Source organism: Hypanus sabinus, chromosome 9 (assembly GCF_030144855.1).
Source record: "Hypanus sabinus isolate sHypSab1 chromosome 9, sHypSab1.hap1, whole genome shotgun sequence".
Classification (NCBI taxonomy): domain Eukaryota; kingdom Metazoa; phylum Chordata; class Chondrichthyes; order Myliobatiformes; family Dasyatidae; genus Hypanus; species Hypanus sabinus.
Window position 1 is genome coordinate 138,311,319 of NC_082714.1, and position 19,876 is coordinate 138,331,194.

Below are 19,876 nucleotides of genomic sequence, written 5' to 3' on the forward strand. Positions count from 1 at the left end.
GAGGTCAACTATTAAAAGGAAGTCTATTGTAACTGGCAGGATCCTTAGGTGCATTGATACACGACGGGTTTGTGGAGTGCAAGTTCATAAATCCCTGAAAGGGAGCATAAATAGATAGTGTATTCAATAATACTTGCCTTTATTGATTGGGTTAGTAAAGTAGGGAATTCATGTTGCAGCTGTATAAAACATTGATAAGGCATTACAGGAAGTATGTGAAGGCATTGGAGAGGGTGGAAAAGAGATTCACCAGGATGAATTAGAGCATATTAGTTATAAGGACATTTATTTTCACTGGATTGTCGGAACTGAGTTTTAACCTGATAGAAGTAGAAATTATGGCACAGCAATTGTAGATAGTCAGAAACTTTTCCCAGTGTGGAGGGTATGGATTTAAGAGGAGAGAGAGGAAGATTTTCATTCTTGTTTCTATACATAGTGGTAGGTGCCTGGAACATGCTGCCAGGGGAGGTGGTGGAAGCAACCTTTAAGAGGTTTTTAAACAGGCAATAGAATGAGACATGTGGAGTAAGTGTAGGCAGATGGGATTAGCTTAAATTGGAATCACGGTCAGTATAGATGTAATTTTATGAATCTATCATTGTGTTACACGTCAATGGCCATTCTGATTTCATTCTAACCATTTAAATATTCAGTACTGTACTTTCCAACGCATTGTCATTTATATAAAACTATTTGGATGAGAACCTATAAGGCATAATTAGTAAGTTTGCAGATGACACATGAGATAAAGTAGATGGTGAGGAAGGTTAATAAAAATTACTAGGGGAGGTAGGCGGCCGAGAAAGGACAAATAGCATTCAATCCAGATAAGAGCAAGTAGTCAAAACAAGGTATAACTCTCACAGTGAATGGTAAGACACTTGGGAGTGTTGTAACAAAATACAACTACATAGTTCTCTGAAAGAAGTGTCACAGGGAGGGTGTCACAGGAAGGAGATATTTGGCATGCTAGCCTTCATCAATCAGGGCAATGGTTATAGAAGTTGAAACATTAGATTGCTATTATGCAAGATTTTGAGAAGGCCACAGCTGGAGTTTTGTGTGCGGTTTTGGATATCCTGTTACAGAAATGATGTAATTAAGCTGAATAGAGGGCAGAAAAGATTTGCAACAATGTTGTCTGAACTTGAGGGCATGAGTTATGGGAGAAGGTTGGGCAGCTAGGACTCTTTGCAACTGGATCTTTGTCTCCATGACCCATAGACTGCAAACAAGGATCCAGTAAGTAGAGGCAGCAACGCTTCTGTCATGATTGTCCTCCACACTGGTGCCGTGCAAGGCTCTGTTCTTATCCCCCGCTTTACTCATTATTCACTCCTGATCGTGTGGCCATTTTCTGCTCTAACTCCATCTATGAGTTTGGAGATGACACCACCATAGTGGGCTGGACTTCAAATAATGACAAGACAAAATACATCAAGGAGATAGAGAACCTCATGGTATGGTGTCATGGTAACAACCTTCCCTGCAATACCAGCAAAACTAAAGAGCAGATCATTGACTCGAACAAGCAGGGCAGAGTGGATGAGGCTGCATGTATCATTGATGTTGAGGTGGAGATAGTTGAGAGCTTCAATTTATTCTGGCCCAACCACATAGACACTATGGCCAAGATATCTCATCAGTGCCTCTACTTCATCAAAAGATTAAGGAAGTTTGGCATCCTTACCATGTTATATAGATGCACTCTAGAAAACATCCTATCTGGATGTCCCACAACATAATATGCAGATTGTTCTGAACAAGACCACAGGAAATTGCAGACAGTTGTGGATGCAGCTCAATCCATTACAAAAACCAGCCTCTCTTCTATGAAGTCTTTCATAGACCCACCACCAAGCTTAATGACAGCTTTTAAACTACTGTTATAACATTCCTGAATGGATTTATTGTGTGTTAAAGGTCATTTCTTGACCTTACTATCTACTTTGCCATGGCCTTTGCTCATTTTCTACATGCACTGTACTTCCCTCTTACTACAACACTTCTACATTCTGTTGTTCATTTTCCTTGTTTTACCCTAACGTACTTGTAGTTTTGAGATTATCTATATATTGCAAAATTCACTTTTCACTGTACTTTAATACATGTTACAATAAACCATTTCCAATTCCAATTAACTGGAGCATGGGAGATTTAGAGATGACCTTATTGAGGTCTATACAATCATGGAGTGAATTCAGTCTTTTTCCCCAAGGAAAAGGAATCAAAAACTAGGGAGCTTAAGTTTAAGGAAAGAGGAAAAAATTTAATAGAGACTTGAGACATAACATCTTCATGCAGAGGGTAGTGCATATATGGAATGAGCTGCCAGGGGAAGTGGGTGGGACAGGATAAAATAACATTTATAAAGCACTTGGACAAGTAAATGGATAGAGAGGGTTTTGAGAGATATGGACTAAAAGCTGGCCCATTGGACAAGCTTATATAGGCACCTTGATCAGCATACACAGGTTGGGCTGAAGGGCCTGTTTTCATGCTGGATGATTCTATGACCCTTGTGAATTTACCTTCACATGCTGTTCAGTTTCAGAGCAAACAAAAGGAAAACAACGTGTGAGGCCACAAGCAGAATTTAGGGGAGGAGGTCTTTCAGAATTGAATATGGGCCTGGGATCAGGACCTCGTAGTTGATCAGGGCTGTAGATCAGCACAATACTGGTAGTCACTTTGGACTTCTGAAGCCAAGAGTATGAGGATAGTGAACTGGAGATTAGTTACCCAAGGGTTATGAAGCTGGATGATGGGATGTTTTGGGTTGTTACAGTGAGGGAATGGGTGGAACGTCTGAGCGGAGCAAATAAGTAAAGGAAGAGTTTAGAGGGCTTATCTGAAATTGTGCAGCTTCAGATCAAACAATGGTTGGTTGTCTTGAGAGTGCTGCTCTTAAGGTACGCTTCTCAATAAACTGACTGAATTATGTCACAAATATTGGTTCTGCAGATGCTAGAAATTTTGAACAGCACACACAAAATTCTGGAGGAACTTCCCTCGTCCATTCATGGGTCCCCACTGATCTCCACCCTGGCACCTATCTCTACAAGCAGGTCAAGTGCTGCACCTGCCCCAATACCTCCTCTCTCCTCCCTCATTAGAGCCCCAAACAGTCCTTTCAGGTGAGGCAACATTTTACATTCAAGACGACTGAGGTCATCTATTGCATACAGGGCTGCTGATGCAGACTTATCTATATCAACAAGACTCAATGCAGATTGGGGAACTGTTTTGTCAGACACCTTTGCTCTGTTCACTGCAGAAAAAGCAGGATCTCATGGTGACTACCTGTTTCAATAGTACTTCACATTCCCATTATAGCAAACCTTTCCATGACCTCAAGTTGGAGGAGCAACATTTCATATTCCATTTGAGTAACTTCCAACCTGATGGCATAAACATTGATTTCTCTATTTTCTGTTCATTTCTACCCCGTCACTTCTCTCTTTTTCCATTCCCTATTCTGGTTACCCTCTCATCCTTTCTTACCTGCCCATCACCTCCTTCGGGTTCCCCTGCTACACTTTTGGCATGGTTCACTGTCCTCTCCTATTAAATTCCTTCTTCTTTGGCACTTTGCCTCTTTCAAGTATTACCTCTCAGCTTTTCACTTCATACTTCCTGCCCCCACCCACACACCTTCACTTATCTTAGTCTCACCTATCAACTGCCAGCTTTACTCCTGCCCCTCCCCACACCTGCTTTCCTTTTCGGTCCTGATGAAGGTCTCCATCAAAATGTCGGCTGTTTATTCTCCTTCATAGATGCTGCCTGACTTGCTGAGTTCCTCCAGCATTTTGTGTGTGTTGCTAGGTGATGTCACTACCTGCAAAAATAACTTCATTTGTGCATTGATTCTCAATTGAAAGTGCCTCATTAACTTTGATCCAGAAATAATTTTAATGTTGTTCCACTTGAGCGAAAAATATGATCTTCAAATAGTGATATACATCCAGTTTTTTAAGCCTAGATGTTTTGGCAGCTTTGACAGTCATCTCTGCTAGTTATCATTGTTCAGTCAGCTGTCAAGCTTTCTCCCCCTTTCCAGAGTTGAGTCATACTTAGTACTTGTCTAAATAATGGGATTTGTGAGCACAAGACACTGTAACTTTACAGAGCCTCTGTTCTAATGTATTGAATAGAGGAGACGAAAACTCACCCTCTGTAGATAAATAATTGGTCACCAGTAACATCATGGAAATCCATCTCATTATTCAGTCATTGGCCTGAATGGGAAATCATGAGATAATTTGGAGATTTGGAGATAAGAAAGCAAAGCCATTTTCTTATACTTTAGCCTGGTTATTTACCATGGGTTGGTGAACCTACTGAATAGATAGTGATAATAAACACTCTAAAACCTCTTAAGGTTGGAAGTTTCAAATTAAAAATTAATGATTGATCTTGAAGTAAATGTTCGGTTGCAAAATATACATGAGATGCAAAAACATTAACTATATTCAGCTGTTTATATTCTGCACCCCACAGTCCCTGAAGAGACATGGGATTGTGTAGAAGGAGAGAGAGTTCACAAGAAGTGAATGAGAGAGTTCAGGATATTCTGTGTACCACAGTTCTCAAGGAGACTTTTGTTTAATAATTAGGCACTTGGCAAGGGCCAATAAAAAGAAGTTAGGTTTAAGTGCAGCAGCCAATATTAGAGTGGGGAGTTAGGCTTTGGAGAGGGTGGTGGAGGATGTAGGTAGAATTTTTTGTTTAATTATTTTTTCTTTTTTTTATTACTGAGCAGCCATAGCAGTGGGAATGCCAGACAGGGTAGTGGGTTGCTCCTCTTGCGGGGTGTGGGAAGGCAAGGAGACCTCCAGTGTCTCTGACTACCGCACCTACAGGAAGTGCATTCACCTGCAGCTTTCAGACTATATTAAGGAGCTGGATGAAATCCGCATCATTCAGGAGGAGCGGGGTTGATCAACAGGACATAAAGGGAAGTAGTTACACCCAAGGTGCAGGACACAGGCAACTGGGTGACCATCAGGAAGGGAAAAGGGATAGGCAGTCAGTGCTGAGTACTCCTGCGATATGCCGCTTTGGATTCTGTTGGAGGTGATGACGTTGCAGAAGGAAGCCGCAAGTACCTGCACTGAGTCTGTCTCTGTGGCTCAGAAGTGGAGGGGAAAGAAGAAGAGTGCAGTATAGCGACACTGGCGCCCCAGAGGCTCCCTTCCTGTTTACCCTGTGTACGTCAGACTGTAGATATGTAATGCCCTAATTCATATTTTTTTTTACTGTTGTGCTGTTCTGTATTTGATTTTTGTGCTGTTCTCTGCAAGCTGCTTGTTTGGATTCTGTTGAAGATAAGAGATAGTAGAAATGTGTGCCATCCAATTAGGATGGTCTGATTAAGGGGAGGTTTCTCTGGTGAGGGACACTGTGGTTAGGCTTGGGGTCTTTTGTGAGGGAGATGAAGAGAGAAGAGGTCGTGGAATTCTTTTTCCATCTTTTTATTATCATTATTAATAACAACAAAATAAAATTGGTACATAGATAATGGGATTACAAACATACATATTTCAACTAACTATAAAAGATTACAAGAACAATGATTACAGTATAAATGAGTATTCCCACATCGTAAATGATACAATATACAAATAGACAAGGCAAACCTAGGTGTATCATAATATAGAATAAAAAGAAAAAGGAAAAAAGAAAATAAATCATTATGCAAAAAAAACTAATCTAAAAATCTAATAACTAATAGAAGAGAAAAAAAAACAAAAAAGAGAAAAAAAATTTAAAAAGAGAAAAAAAAGGGCTGTTTATAATATCTCACAAAAATACAAAATCATCAGTGTTGTCAACTCCGATCCTCTTGACATATATGAAATCAAAACTGGAAAATCAAATAAACCTGGAACAGGGTCCTATTACATCATATGAAAATATTGAATAAATGGTCTCCATATCTCTTCAAATTTAATAGAAGTGTCAAATACACCACTTCTAATTTTTTCTAAATTTAAACATAACATAGTTTGAGAAAACCAATGAAATACAGTAGGAGGATTAATTTCCTTCCAATTCAACAAAATAGATCTTCTCGCCATTAGTGTAAGAAATGCAATCATTCAACAAGCGGAAGAAGATAAATGAAGTGAGTCCATCATTGGTAAACCAAAAATTGCTGTAATAGGATGGGGTTAGGTCGTGGAATTCAACTCGGAGCGGGGTCATAATTCGATGAAGCCCAGGTTGAGACTGCAAGACTCACGAAGACCCCTAAGTCTTTTTGCATTCTGATATTTGAATTTTCTCCACATTTAGATAATAGTCCATTGTATTTACCAAAATGCATTATCATACATTTCCCAACACTGTATATATCTCCCACTTTTTTTCCCCATTCTTCCAATTTGTCTAAGTCCTTCTGCAATCATAGTGCTTCTTCAGTACTACCTATCTCTCCTCCTACCTTCATATCATCTGCAAACTTTGCCACAAAACCATCAATTCCATTATCTGAATCATTGACAAACAACGTGAAAAGTCCCAATACTGACCCCTGAGGAACAACACTAGTCACTGGCAGCCAACTTGAAAGGGTGACTTTATTCCCACTCACTGCCTCCTGCCTCTCAGCCATTCCTCTATCCATGCCAGTATCTTTTCTATAATGCCATAGGATTTTAGCTTGTTAAGCAGCCTCATGTGAGGCACCTTATCAAATGCATTCTAAAAATCTAAGTAAATGACATCCACTGCCTCTCCTTTGTCTACCTTGCTTGTTACTTCCTCAAAGATCACTTAACAGATTTGTCAAGTAAGATGTCCCTTTAAAGAAACCATGCTGGTTATCCATTCGAAATAGGTTGCCGTGGCTTTATTGCGTTCACTTTCCAGAAGTGGCTGCCTGACCCTGGCTTTACTAGAAGAGAGATCAGATCAACCAGCAGGGCTGTAGCTGAGGCAGCAGAGACGGGATCATCATGGGTGTGGACGAAGTACGTCCAGAGGGGCAGATAGTCGGACAGAGTATCCATCTTTTGTAAACCCTTCAGTAGTTGCATAGGTACCTGAAGAGTAGACTATCTGTTGGATGGAAGCGACCAACAACTCTGATAGAGGCAGATGCCAAGTTGTTAAGCTCATCAGAGGGAGGTGGTGCTTTAGCACTGCTGGCCCACCACCTCGAGGGAGTCTTGATCATAAGCGGGCCGAAACTCCTGAGGACAGGTGGCAGATCAACTGATGATCCCACTGGTGACAGCACAGGACAGTTAACATCTTAGTCCACGTGTATTTTCAATTCTTATCATTAGTCTATATATACTCCAAAACCTCATCCTTAATAATGGACTGTAACACTTTCCCAACCATTGAGGTTAGGCTAACTGGCCTATAATTTCCTCTTTTCTTGCCTTCCTCCCTTCTTAAAGTGTGAAGTGACATTTGCAATTTTCCAATCCTCTGGAACCATGCCAGAATCTTGAAAGATCATGACCAATGCATCTGCTATATCGTCAGCAACCTCTCTCAGGGCTCTGGGATGTAGTCTATCTGGTGCAGGTGACTTATCTACATTAAGACCTTTCAGTTTTCTTAGTGCTTTTTTTGTTTGTTAAAGCAAAGGCACTCACTCTGCTCCCTGACACTCATGGACCTCTGGCACACTGCTAGTTTCTTCCTCAGTACTCATTATGTTCATCTGCCAATCCTTTGTCCCCCATTCCAACCTCACCAACCTCATTTTCCAGTGATCCAATATCAACTTCCATCTCCTTTTTACTCTTTATATAACTGCAAACATTGTTGAATTTTAATAGCTTCCCTATCATTCAACTTCCCACTTACTTTTGCTACCTTATATGCCCTGTACTTGGCTTTTATGCGGTCTTTAACTTCCCTTGTCAGCCACGGTTGCCTCCCCCTGCCATTTGAGAACTTCTTCCTCTGTAGGACATATCTGTCCTGCACTTTGTGAACTATTCCTAGAAACTTTTGTCATCTCTGCTCTGCCATCATCCTCACCAGTATCCTCCTCCAATCCACCTGGGCAAGCTCTCTCATACTGCTGTAATTCCCTTTATTCCATTGCGTTACTGATACATGTGACTTATGCTTCTCCCTCTGAAACTGCTGTATGAATTCAATCATATTATGGTCTCTGCCTCAGGGATCTGTTCTGGGACCCTTACTCATCGTGATTTTTATAAATGACCTGGATGAGGAAGTTGAGGGATGGGTTGCTAAATTTGCTGATGACACAAAGGTTGGGGGTGTTGTGGATAGTGTGGAGGGCTGTCAGAGGTTACAGCAGGACATTGATAGGATGCAAAACTGAGCTGAGAAGTGGCAGATGAAGTTCAACTCAGTTAAGTGTGATGTGGTTCATTTTGGTAGGTCAAATATGATGGCAGAAAATGGTATTAAGGGTAAGACTCTTGGCAGTGTGGAGGATCAGAGGGATCTTCGGATCCGAGTCCGTAGGACACCCAAAGCAGCTGCGCAGGTTGACCATGTGGTTAAGAAGGCATACGGTGTATTGGCCTTCGTTAATCAAGGAATTGAATTTAGTAGCCCAGAGGTAATGTTGCAGCTATATAGGACCCTGGTCAGACCCCACCTGGAGTATTGTGCTCAGTTCTGTTCACCTCACTACAGGAAGGATGTGGAAGCCATAGAAAGAGTGCGGAGGAGACTTATAAGGATGTTGCCTGGATTGGGGAGCATGCCTTATGAAAACAGGTTGAGTGAACTTGGCCTTTTCTCATTGGAGCCAAAGAGGATGAGAGGTGACCTGATAGAGGTATATAAGATGATGAGAGACATTGATCATGTAGATAGTCAGAGGCTTTTTCCCAGGGCTGAAATGGTTGCCACAAGAGGACACAGTTTAAGGTGCTGGGGAGTAGGTACAGAGGAAATGTCAGGGTTAGGATTTTTACTCAGGGAGTGGTGAGTGCATGGATTGAGCTGCTGGCAATGGTGGTGGAGACAAATTCGATAGGGTCTTTTAAGAGACTTTTGGATAGGTACGTGGAGCTTAGAAAAATGGAGGGCTATGGGGAAGTCTAGTAATTTCTAAGGTAGGGACATGTTCAGCACAACTTTGTGGGCTGAAGGGCCTGTATTGTGCTGTAGGTTTTCTATGTCTATATCTATGTCTAAAAAGCCGTCTGGTAGGCTTTCAACAAATTCCCTCCCTTGCAATCCAACACCAAACTGAAAATCTAATCCCCTTGCATATTGATGTCCCCCGTTGCTGTTCTGTCATTACCCTTATTACATACCCTTTCCAGCTTCCTTTGCAATCTCAACCCCACATCTTGGCTACTATTTGGAGGCCTTTATATCATTCCCATAATGTATTTTTTAGTCTTGCAGTTTCTTTAGCTCCACCCGCAAAGATACATCATTCTCTCACCCTATGTCATCTCTTTCTAAATATGCAATTCCATCTCTTACCAGCAGAGCCACACCACTGCCCATGGCTTCCTGCCTGTCCTTTTGATACAAAGGATATCCTTGTGATGTTAAGCCACCCACTATGACCTTCTTTCAGCCATGACTCACTGATGCCCACAACGTCATACTGACCAATCTCTAACTGTGCCATGAATTCATCTACTTTATTCCAAATACTAAGTGCATTGAAATATAACAACTTCAGTCCTGTATTCTTCATCCTTTTGAATTTTCCCTCTGCACTATATTTTAACTCTTTGCTCTGTCTGCATTTGTATCCAATCGTTGGCTTGTCCTTCCTTACATTCATGTTACAAGCAACATCTACCTGTAAACCTGCTGGCTCATCCTCAGCTCTATCATACTGGTTCCCATCCCCCTACCATATTAGTTTAAACCACTGCCAATAGTTCTAGCAAACCTGCCCTTGAGGATATTGGTTCACCTCGGATTCCAGTGTAACCTGTCCCTTTTGCACAGGTCCCACCTACCCCAGAAGAGGTCCCAATTATCCAGAAATCTGAATTCCTGCCTCCTGCCCCAATTATTCAGTCACACATTTATCTGCCTCTTCATTCTATCTCTATCCGCACTGTCGTGTGGCACAGGCAGCAATCCCGAGATTACTACCTTTGAAGTCCTGCTTCTCAACTTCCTTCCTAACTCCCTGCTTTCTGTTTTCACATCCTCCTCCCTTTTTGTACCAATATGTACCACAATTTTTGGCTGCTCACCCTTCCTTTTCAGGATATCGCGGACATGTTCAGAAATATCGTGGACCCTGGACCCTGGAAGGCAAACTACTATCTATGTTTCTTTTTTACATCCACGGAATTGCCTAACTGTCCCCATTACTATATATAGAGTCCCCTATTACTGCTACCGTCCTCTTCAGTCCCCTACCCTTCTGAGCCACAGGGCCAGACTCACTGCCAGAGGCACAGCTGCTATTGCTACCCCAGGTAGGTTCCCCATTCCCCCAACAGAACTCAAAATGGAGTACTTATTGTTGAGGGGGACGGCCACAAGGGTGCAATCCATTATCTAACAGTTTCCCTTCCCTCTCCTGACAGTCACCCATTTATCTGTCTCCTGTAGCCTTGGAGTGACTAGCTCCCTGTAGCTCCTGTTTATTACCTTCTCACTCTCCTTAACAAGCTGAAAGTTATTGAGCTGCAGTTCCAGTTTCCTAACATAGTCTCTAAGGAGCTGCATCTTGATGCACCGGGTGCAGATGTGGCCATCAGGGAGGCTGGAAGTGTCCTGAAAATCCCACATTTGACACCCAGAAGTGAACATTGGCCCTGAAAACATACCCCCTATTCTTTCAAAAATAAGAAAAACAAAGAAGAAGTAACCTTACCTACTTACCTCACCTGTTCTTGCCAAAGTCTGTTGAGCCAAAGCCTTACCACTCTGACTCATACCCATCCCAAGATGACCACTCTGCTTGACCTCTCTTTTATGGAGACTGGGTTTTTTAACTTCTGTTCTGGACCTGGACAGGAACATTTCTACTGCATTTGTGCCACTGTCCAATCAAAGACTCCCACTGAAAACTGGCGGTCTGCACTGCTTTCCAATCAAAGGCATTCTAAAGGGGGAGAATGAACAACTGAAAGCCATGGTACATATTGGTATCAATGGCATAGGTAAGAAAAAGGAGAAGGTCCTGAAGAGAGACTATAGGGAGATAGGTAGAAAGCTGAAAGGCAGAACCTCAAGGGTAGTAATCTCTGGATTGATGCCTGTGGTGCACACCAGTGAGGGTATGAATAGGATGATTTGATAGATAAATGCATCGCTGAAGTAAGTGCAGGAGGAAGGATTTCAGATTTCTGGATCATTGAGATCTCTTCTGGGGAAGGTATGATCTGTATAAAAAGGGAGGGTTATATCTGAAACTGAGGGGAACCAGCATGATTGGGAGTAGGTTTGCTAGAGCTGTTGGGGAAGGTTAAAACTAATTTGGGAGGGGGATGGGGTGATAGGGCTACAGATGGTGTAGTTAGTATACAAGTAGATGCAGTGTGTTGTGAGACTGATGAAGGACAGGCAGACGATAGGGCAAAACAGCAGTCAGTGGGATGAGTTGAAGTGTTAAATGGTTGCAAAATCACAAAAGTGATGAATAAAAGACTGAAGGTGATGTACTTGAATGCACGCAGAAAGTGGAATAAGGTAGATCATATTCTAGCACAGTTAGAGATTGGCAGTTATGATGCTGTGGGTATCAATGAGGCATGGCTGAAAGAAGATCGAAGTTGGGAGGTTAATATCCAAGGATACACATGGTGTCAAAAGGACAGCCAGGTAGGCAGAGGGGATGTGGTGCTGCTGTTGGTAAAAAAAAATGAAATCAACATTTTACAAAGAGGTGATATAGGATAGAAGATGTAGAAAAGGGTAAAAAGATCCTGATGGGAGTTACGTATAGGCCTCCAAACAGTAGCCAAGATATGGCCTACAAACTAAAATGGGAGATGAAAAGGGCATATAAAAAGGGCAATGGAGGACAGCAATATCCAGGTAGATCAGAAAAATTAAGATTTTGCTGGATCCCAAGAGATGGTCTTCATGGAATGCCGACAAGATGGCTTTTTAGAGCAGTGTGAGGTTGAGCCCTCTCAGGGAAAGGCAGTTCTGGATTGGGTGTTGTGTGATGAACTGTATTTGATTCGGGAGCTTAAGATCAATGATCCCTTATGAGACAGTGATTATAATATGATTGAATTCACTCTTACAGTTTCCGAAGGAGAAAATAAAATAAAGGGAATTACAGAGGCATGGGAGAGGGGCTGACTAAAATTGATTGGAAAGGAATGCTAGCAGGGAGCATGGCAGATCAACAATGGCTGAAGTTTCTGGGACCAATTTGGAAGGCGCAGGATAGCTATATCACAAAGATGAAGAAGTATACCAAAGGGAGGATGAGGCAATTGTGACTGAGGATTGGGAAGCTTTTAAAAACCAACAGAAAGCAACTAAAAAGCCATGAGAGAAAAAAATGAAATATGGAGGAGATAACAGTAGCTAATAATATAAAAGAAGGTATCAAAAGTATTTTTCAGATATTAAAAGAGAAAAAGAGAAGTGAGAGTGGATATTGGACCACTGAAAAATGACACTGGAGAGGTAGTAATGGGGGACAAACAAATGGCAAATGAACTTATTAATTATTTTTGCATCAGTTTACACTATGGAAGACACAATCAGTATGCTAGAAATTCAAGGGTGTCAGGCAGTGGAAATGAGTGTAGTTGCTTTTACAGGAGAAGGTGCTTGGGACACTGAAAGGTCTGAAGACATCAGGACCAGATGGACTACTCACCAGAGATCTGAAAGAAATTGTGGAGGCATTAGTAATGATTTCTTTAGAATCACTAGATTCTGGAATGGTTCTGGAGGACAGGACAATTGCAGGTTGGGAAGAATTTGGAATGTATTATTAAGGACAAGATTTTGAGCACTTGGAGTGACATTTAAAATAGGCCAAAATCAGCATGGCTTCCTTAAGGAGAAATCTTGCCTGACAAATTTGTTAGAATTCTTTGTGAAAATAGCAAGCAGGATAAACAAAGGAGAATCAGTGGATGTTGCATACATGGATTTTCAGAAGGTCTTTGACAACGTACCACACATGAGGCTGATTAACAATGTAAGAGCCCATGGTATTACAGGAAAGGTACTACCACATATAAAAGATTGGCTGACTGCCAGGAGACAAAGAGTGGGAGTAAAGAGTGATTTTTTTTATGGTAGGTTGCCAGTGACTAGTGGTATTGTGCAGGAGTTGGTATTCGGACCACTTTTTTCACATTATGTGTCAATGATTTGGGTGACAGAATTGATGGCCTTGTGACCAAGTTTGTGGCTGACATGAAGGTAGGTGGAATGGCAGATAATGTTGAGGAGGCAAGGAGTTTGCCAAAGTATTTAGATTGGGAGAATATGCAATGAAACGGAATGTGAAATATGGTGTAGGGAAGTGTATGATCATGCACTTTGGTAGAAGGATTAAAGGCATAGACATTTTTCTAATCAGCAAGAAACTTCAAAGATCAGAGGTGCAAAGAGACTTTGGAATCCTCCTGCAGGATTCCTAAAGATTAACTTGCAGGTTGAGTCAGTTGTGAGGAAGGCAAATGCACTGTTGGGATTCATATCAAGGGGGCTACAATATAAAAGCAAGGATGCAATGCTGATTGTTGAAATATTGTGAGAAGTTTTGGGCCCCTTATCTAAGGAAAGATGTGCTGGCATTGGAGAGGGTCCAGAGGAGGTTCACAGGAATGTTGATGGAAATGAAAGTATTTTCATATAATGAATATTTGATGGCTCTGGGCCTATACTCACTGAAATTTAGAAGAATGTGCGGAGGTGGGAATCTCAATAAAACCTAGTAGAGAGACATCAGTTTAGGGAATGTATTTCTTTTTATCAAAGGGTAGTGAATCCGTGGAATTCATTGCCACAGAGGGCTGTGGAGGCCAAGTCATACTGTATATTTAAAGCAGAGGTTGATAGCTTCTTGATTAGTCAAGGCATCAAAGTTTATGGGGAGATAACAGGAAAATTGGGTTGAGATGATGGAATGGCAGAGCAGACTCGATGGGCTGAAAGGTCTAAAATTCTACTCATATATCTATGATCTTTTGGTCTTTAAGCTACACATGTGGATCTCAGTTTAAAAGAAAGCAACAGTGCATTCAAATCAGTACCAACAACTCAATCTGTTCTGTAATCATCTAAGATTAAATTTGTGGCATGATTACATGGGGATATCATCTTATACATTTGCAGAAAATTATTTCCTCTGAAAAAGCATTAATAGTAAAAATTCTGATTAAAATGTGGCAGTTGGGATTGACATTGTATGGATGGAGTGCAGTCAGTCCAGAATTTATTTTAATGTAAATGAATATAAGCTCACTCACCATAATTCAGCATCAATCAGTAGTGTCACCAGAGGCCATGGAATGGCTGTTCTAAAAAATGATGATGTCATATTGGCACACTGAGCTTTCTGTGGATATTTGCATTGCAGTGAAATAAAGAGCTTTAGGTTCTAGTGCCTGACTAGGGACTATTGGCTGATATTAATGCGGAGAATTAAAATTGACAGGACATTTCTTATCTTGGACTGACATTGCAGGTGATAAATTGTATAAAGCATCACTGTCAAGGACTGAGCAATGTCTCTGTTATTTATTTGTACCTCTGGCTGCATAGGAACTTTTCGGCAAATCCATGCTTGAAAGAAATGCTGACTGACACGTGAAGGCATTGATTGCAAGAGTTTTGTAGTTGCATAATGCATTGCATTTATTTTAAATTTTCCAGATGACTGATAGAGGTGTCACTTGTAAAAATCCATAGATTGCAAATAGACAAAATATACTTTTATAGCTTTTGCAAATGAGACAATAAAGACCTTGAGAGTGAGAGAATTGAAGTGATTCTAACAACCACTAATATATTCCAGATTACTAAACTCATTGTTTGGAGCTATGTAGAAATAATCAGGCCTATTAGCTTAACTTGAAACAGGATAGCTAAGGTTTAAAATTCTTGCTCTGAAACTTATGATATTTAAGACTTGAAGTTTTTCAGGTCACTATTCTTTACAGTTTTCAAAGGCCATCTGGATTACTTTAGCAACAAGCACCATCATACACTTAGTGGACACTGAGTTACGTTCATGATCTTGTGTTGCTGTAGCCCATTCACTTCAAGCTTCGAACTGTAACCTCTTCTCCACACCTCGGCTGTAATGTATCATTACTTGAGTTATTGTCACCTTCTTGTCAGCTTGAACCAGTCAGGTCATTGTTCTCTTACCTCTCTCATTACAAGTCATTTTCACCCACAGAACTGCCACTCACTGGATGTTTTTTGTTTTACACACCATTCTCTGTAAACTCTAGAGACTGTTGTGCGTGCAAATCACAGGAGATCAGCAGTTTCTGAGACACTCAAACTATCCTGCTTATCACCAATAATCATTCCACACTCAAAGTCACTTAGATCACGTTTCTTCCCCATTCTGATGTTTGGTGTGAACAACAAGTGAATCTCTTGACCATGTCTGCATGCTTTTATGCATTAATTTGCTGCCATGTGATAGGCTGATTAGATATTTGCATTGATGAGCAGGTGTACAGTTGTTCCTAGTAAAGTGGCTACTGAGTGTATTTTAACTGAAAGGAATAAAAAAGGCCCTGCATTTAAAAAACTTTCACTCGCATGCATTTGCTATTGATTTTTGTTTTCCAGATTTGCAGGCACTAGCTCCCTCTCCGCTGTCAAAACATGACAACCAGCTGGAAATTATTGGCTTTCTACTCTTTATTTATATTTATGTATTTTTCAAATGACCATTTATTTGAAATTATAAGTGTTTTATATTCTGAAGACATCTGAATAACGATGAGTGTTTATTATTTTGACAATATATACAACTCTATGTTCATTCCAAATTCGCCAGTTGCTTTCTTGCTGGAAAACATGGTTCATTGGTTACCAGCTCTCTATAATCAGATGTTTTCTTTCAATACAATGTACATGTGTTCGAGTAAGACCACAACATTCACAATAACCTGAATCTACTGCATTGTGTTTCCACCTGAAAATGATGTGACTTTCATCTGTCAGTAAATCGCAGTCAATAAAGTATTCTGAAGTGGACCAGCGGTAATGACAAAATATCCTAACATAATCAGACCAAATTTTAGCTTCTTGGGCTCAGCACATGCAGTGATGAAAGGTACAATCCCAAGGACTGAGAAAATCATGGGGACAGTTTTTAGGAAAGGTCTTGAGTATCAAGGCATTTTGGAGACCTGGAAGAGAATGTTGGCCTCTTGTGGCATTGTAGGAAATGGATTGATCTGCTTGGCATTCTCCTGACCCCACAAGTTCCTATTACTTTGTTTTTCCTTATGTTTACCTTATGTTTTTCCATTCAAGTTACTGATTTCCAAAATGTAGTGGATTCCCTTAATATGAGCAAAGTACTATGTATATACAAAGGGAGGATATCTTTTTGATCTTCTCAGAGGAGCATATTTTAATTCAATGAATTAAAATAGAACATTGGAAAAGTGGTCTTGTCCACCTGGTCATCTAATTTCCAATGGATAAATAAAGTTTAAGAAAACCCTATTAATCACTTCATAGTGTTTCATTCTCAGTGTTACTTTAGCGCGATTGGCTCAATAATTTACATAGTGGGCATTGAAGAAAACAACCTTCTCATGAAATACTGTTTGGTATGTAAAGTTTAAGACCTAATTGTTTCAATTTGAAACACCCATAAATATCAAATGAATAAGCTTAAAAAATACAACTTCTGCTTATTATGATCCTCTCCGGCTAATCTTTCAGCAAGGAGAAAAGTCAAGCTGCTCCTAATGTAAAAAAAAATCTTGAAGAAATGAAGTTGGCATGGAAACAATGAAACCAAGTACCTCAACTACCCTTGAGCAAAAGGAATGGAAATGCTAATAATTTATTATCTGTAGTTACCTATTTATAACCTTGAGAAACACACCATATATTGTCAGTAAGGAAATATATTCCAATTGGCCACTGCTTCTTTCTGAAGTTAGTATCCTAGGACAATAGTCTTAAACTCTGTGTGCTTTTTGTAGCCTTGGACTTCATGCTTAACAACAGAAGTGTGCAGCTTGTTCACTTGTTTAAGGAGCTTATGTGTTCAACTCAAAGGAAGGAGCATTACATTTCTAATGAAACTGCAGCAATAAGCACTTTGTGGAATAAATTTCCTTTGCAGCATCACCTTACCATGTGTACATGAGGAAAAGCTCCACTTATGATCCCAATTACTAGAGTAGTTTATTCTCTTAAAGATAGAGCTCACATGAAAGCTTGAAAAGCTGCAGGATTGTCTCAAAATGATTGTGTGTGGGATGAATCTTTAAACAGGAATCTTCCAAAGCTCATTTAAATAATCTGCTGAAAAGAGATTCTAGCTCATACATTAAGATAGCGAGTAGTGAAATATCATGCAAACACATTAAGCATTGCAAAATCAAAGCTCCATTCTGATGTTTCTAATACAAGAGAAAGTCTACAAATGCTAGAAGTCAAAGCACTGCACACAAAATGCTGGAGGATCTCAGCAGGCCAGGCAGCATCTATTGGAAAAAAGTACAGTCGACATTTTGGTTTGGGACCCTTCATCAGGTTTGGAAAGAAAGATGAGAGGTCAGCGTAAGAATGTGGGGGGGAGGGGAGGAGAAGTACAAGGTAGGAGTTGGGTGAAACCAGGAGTTGGATAGTGGTGACTTGTCATTTTTCCCAGTCCTGATGAAGGGTCTCGGCCCGAAACATCAACTATTTACTCTTCAACGTGGATACTGCCTAGCTTGCTGAGTTCCTCCAGCATTTTGTGGGTGTTGGTTAAACTGATGTTCCTGTTCAGATCATATCAGGGTATTGATATTTTCATGAAAGTGAAATGAAAGGAAATCAGCACTGAAATGAGCTAAAGTGTCTCCAATATTTATTATCTTTCCCAGGTCTGTCGGCAGCTGCATCACTTCTGTCCCTTGCATGGATGATAGGTTCTTACCAGAAGATACTTCGGGACTCCCGGGATGATAAAATGCCCATGACATATAAGGCTGCTATTACACAGATTCTCTGGCACCTCTTCACCATTGCTGCTCGAGTAATTGCATTTTCCTTGTTTGCCTCCGTTTTCCAACTCTACTTTGGAATCTTTATTGTCAGTCACTGGTGCATCATGACCTTCTGGATAATTCATGGGGAAACAGACTTCTGTATGTCGAAGTGGGAGGAAATCATTTATAACATGGTTGTCGGAATTATTTACATTTTCTGTTGGTTTAATGTTAAGGAAGGGAGGACTCGGTGTCGAATGTTCATTTACTACTTCATTACCTTTTGTGAAAATGCTGCCTTGACTGTGCTGTGGTACTTGTACAGAGATTCCCGTACTACAGACTTTGAAGCCTTAATCATAGTGTGTGTAGTGTTTAGTAGTTTTGCCCTTGGAATATTCTTCATGTTTATATATTATGGTGCTTTGCACCCAAATGGACCAATGTTTGGTTCACAAGGAGGGTGTATAGACGGCAGAGAACGAGACACTGCTACACACATACCTGCGCAGGTTGTAACAAGTCCACCCCGAGCGATGACCCAGTGCCGGACTACAGCGGGTGAGCAAGTGCCATCTGATCGCGACAGTTGCATGCCTGTTTTTCAGGTAAGGCCCACTGTCTCCCCAACACCAGTGCCGCGCACACTGCGAACAGAAGGGCCTGTTATCAGGATTGACTTGCCCAGAAAACGGTATCCTGCCTGGGATGCGCATTTTATCGACAGACGACTGCGCAAAACCATCCTGGCCTTGGAATACACCTCGCCTGCCACTCCATGCCTCCAGTACAGAAACATTAGCTTTACACAGGAAGTACTGGAATATGAAACCACTGTGTAGTAATATACAGGCAGATCCAGATGCATGGAATATTGTCACCCTTCTTAAAGGGTTCAAGTCTATGTAGAATAGCAGTGCACTGCAGGGCTCCCCCTCAACAACTAACCTTGCTCTGTCATGGCAGTGTACAGAACGCCTGTATCTACTAACGTGTCTTTGCTGAGGAAATGTAGTATTGATGCCACACTCCAACTCTGTTGGAGTGAATTGGTCAGTTGTTTTTGTTCTTGCCTTTTACAGGAAATGATTTTTACATTTGTTTCAAAGAAAATAAGCGTCGGTGCACATAGTTCTGTGTCACTCAATTGTGAAAGGCTACACACAGGTAAATGTATGGTACCTTGGGTTTAAACTTAGAAATGTCAAACTTTGCTGATTGTTTGAAAAAAAAAACGGTTTGCATGTGATGTTTGAAGTATTATTTCCAAACTTTACTATAGCTTATTCTCCTTAACCAGTTTTTTTTTTAAATGTCACAATCTATTTGCCAAATAGTGACCAAATATTAAGAGTAATGACAGTATATGATATTCTGTAGAGGTTAGACAACACACATTGTTTGAACTTTTAATCCCTATACATCACGTCTATTTTTTGATGTAAGCAGGATGCTTCTCTGCAGTTATTATGGTTCTGGCAATGGAAATATGTTCAACATTCTTGCAAACAAAATAGATAATTATAGTAATTCTTACAATTCACATTGTAATGGGCCATGCACATTTCAGTGCGGGGAATAAAAGCATTAAAGCTGCAATATAGAATAGCAAGGTATTATGACTTTTTTTAATAAATTAGCAGAACATTTGACTTTGTTTTAAATGTCATCTTTTCACTTTTACTATCTTAATACCATGCATAGAATGCAAAGCAAATTCTCAGGAAATATGACTTCAAATAAATTTGAAATATAAAATATTATTAAAATGTTGGTTTTAGATT

The 19,876-nt window shown here is 40.4% G+C and overlaps 1 protein-coding gene across 4 annotated transcripts in view; it reads left to right on the forward strand.

The window, feature by feature from the left end:
* LOC132398932 (XK-related protein 7-like) overlaps nt 1-18,934 on the forward strand; it is a 234,795-nt gene extending 215,861 nt beyond the window's left edge. For 3 of the 4 annotated variants that reach the window (XM_059978768.1, XM_059978772.1, XM_059978770.1), the window contains one exon: nt 17,988-18,934. In XM_059978768.1, the coding sequence (XP_059834751.1) occupies nt 17,988-18,934 (947 nt within the window). Of the gene's footprint in view, nt 1-17,981 lie in introns of all 4 variants that reach the window. The other variant, XM_059978769.1, reaches the window with a different exon arrangement.
* The last annotated feature ends 942 nt before the right edge of the window (nt 18,935-19,876 follow it).